Source organism: Penaeus monodon, chromosome 24 (genome assembly GCF_015228065.2).
Source record: "Penaeus monodon isolate SGIC_2016 chromosome 24, NSTDA_Pmon_1, whole genome shotgun sequence".
In the NCBI taxonomy this organism is placed as follows: domain Eukaryota; kingdom Metazoa; phylum Arthropoda; class Malacostraca; order Decapoda; family Penaeidae; genus Penaeus; species Penaeus monodon.
The window spans coordinates 19808613-19811119 of record NC_051409.1 but is presented as its reverse complement, the minus strand read 5'-3'; the positions used below and the strand labels follow the sequence as shown (position 1 = coordinate 19811119).

The window sequence follows — 2507 nt, the reverse complement described above, 5'->3', positions numbered from 1 at the left end:
CCGTCACTGCATAGCTTGAGCACATATGGCTATTACCTTACAAAACATTATGGAAGCCTATTTTGATATGCGTATGCCGTGAAAGAGAATATATTTTGTGCTTTAACGTCATGCAAGAAACGTATAAAGTCAAAACATGTGCCGAAAGTGAAGACATGCAAAACTTTGCTGTTAGACGTTTTGTTTCAATTGTTTATGCTTATGAAAGGTTTGTTTCCTGAATTGATAGAGATGTACTAGTTGAGGTCCGCTACATTTCGATGCTTCTTTCTATAAGCTTTTGCAAATCCAAAGCAAATTTTTGGCTTTTGAAAGGTTAATAATTACAACAAGTATCTCTTGCATATTCACAGCATCTACAAAATTGTGCGTTATCTAGTAGATTGCATAAGAATTCTCGCCATTCACTAAAATGTTTCATTTACAAAATTTACCGTTTCAATATTCTCTCTCTCGCTTTGGCTGTCCTCGATATTTCCTATTGTATAACACGTAAGATTGGCAAACGGAAACATTCTGTACATTATCCGATGGCTAAGCTATTATATTCGGAGTATTTACTACTAAAGATTACTAATGGACCTTTTGTCAGGCAGAAAGAAACAGAACTGATCGTTGAACTATAAGACTTATCCGAGACTGGCCCGGGGAGCAGGTATGACTGGGTGTATCCAAAAGAGGCAAAGGCATACTGTGAGGGCCTCTCCTACTGACTCGCTGCGGGGCCTCGAAGGACGCTGGAATCGCCGAGATCTGCGATCACACTGGAAACTCTAAATCTAAACACACTGGACAAGACACTTAAAAGACGAACCAAAACCAAACACGTGACTTGTGTCCAATCCAACTTGGACGATCTGACACTTTTCGCTAGAAACAATGGAAATGTTTTTTGGAATAACATTCTCACAGAAAGCAAATAAATAACAGTCAAAACATTCGACTGCTTCTAGGAGACTGCCAGTACATATGCCCTAGCTGGGCGAACACAGATCCTTACGTATTGACTAGCTGGGCACTCATCCACATACAAAGTGAACTCCAAAACTAATTTTATCTTAGCAAAATTCACTCTCAAACCCCGTAATAAATTCTAAAGAAAACCACACAGCCGACTGGCTTGCTAAAGTTTGCACATCTGATCCTTTAAAAATTTATTTAAATGACACATTCCCTTCTTTCGATAGCACTGAAGGGATGTCAGTCATCAGAAATCTCTCTTAATATTAATCTTTGGTAGAGGTAGAACATGAAACCGACAAGAGGAAAGCACCAGAACACTGGTTTTCCCGCTTGCCCTTCACGACGACGTGTCCATATTTGTCACGCGGTAACTCAAGACTCCAAATCGTGTTACTGGGTCCCATAATGCCAAAACATCTTTTATAATACATCGGTGTTTTTCCTTTTTTCCCTTGCAGACACTGCTAGGTTTTCCACTGTTTTCACAAAAGCCGAGGCACCTTTGCATTTGCAGACAGCACCTACTGACTAGCTTCGGCACCCATCCCGCTCTGTCGCTGGCTACTGCTGCTCAGACTGCATCGTTTGGCTGGGCTTAAGCTACGCACGAAGCGCCTGGCTACCCGTTGCTCTGAGTGACTATACTCCTGCTGCGACCAAACTTTGTGCAGCGACTGCATGTTGGTTCTGAGTGCAGAGTTGTTTGCATATCGATTCGTGGTTCTCGATGAGGTCTCATTCCAGCCGCGTAGGCAGCCCCGGCAGCCATTAGGAGTGGCCCCCAGGCAGGTGTCACAGCGGTATGGGTGCCGGAGCCGGGACGACCTCCAGCTGGCTGGTGTGGAGGTGTGGGGGCGGGTTAGCAGCGGCGCAGCTAAGAGGACCCTCCAGCAGGATGTACTTCTGCATAAGCATCGGCAGCAGGACATTGCCACTGAGGGTGATGTGCTGGATGAGCGGGCGCACGTCGGTGCCGTGGATGGCCCTGAGGGTGGCGTAGATTGCGGTGCGGCACTGGCGCTTCAGCGGGGGCGGTGTCTTGCTCTCCCTGCGTAGCCAGGCCATGATCGCCGCGTCCTCCAGCCAAGGGCGCGGCAAGTGCGGCGGCGCCAACCAGTCATACTCTCGCAGGGGCGCTCCCGCCTCGACCAGTAGCCTGCGATGATGACACCAAATAAATGCACGACTCTTTATAACAGGGAGTTAACCTCGTAGCCCGCAGGCCAAATTGATCCTCGGGAAAGTCAAAAATGGCCTTCGGGGTAACAAAAAATAGTATCAGCATGTGACATTATGGTCATCAAGAGGGAAACTATGTTTAAAAACTAATATTAAATTGTACAACATACAACATACATGACCAATGCATATACATATAACCTTTAAAATTTGATCAGTAAAATAAACTTAAAGTACATGTGCGTAAAATGAAGCTATTGTCTATTGTCGCTCAGGATGGGAACTGAAACGGAAATTGGCAGACGAAGGGCTTCGAGTTTGACATCCCGCCTCTATATGCTATACAGTAGCAGGCAGTTGTGGTT

The 2507-nt window shown here is 45.5% G+C and overlaps 1 protein-coding gene across 1 annotated transcript in view; it reads right to left on the bottom strand.

Moving 5' to 3' along the window:
- LOC119588641 (serine/threonine-protein phosphatase 6 regulatory ankyrin repeat subunit A-like) overlaps positions 1 to 2507 on the bottom strand; it is a gene marked incomplete in the record, with an annotated part of 16827 nt that continues 14320 nt past the window's right edge. Inside the window, 1 exon segment of the mRNA XM_037937277.1 lies at positions 1 to 2119. Coding sequence (XP_037793205.1) covers positions 1756 to 2119 — 364 coding nt within the window.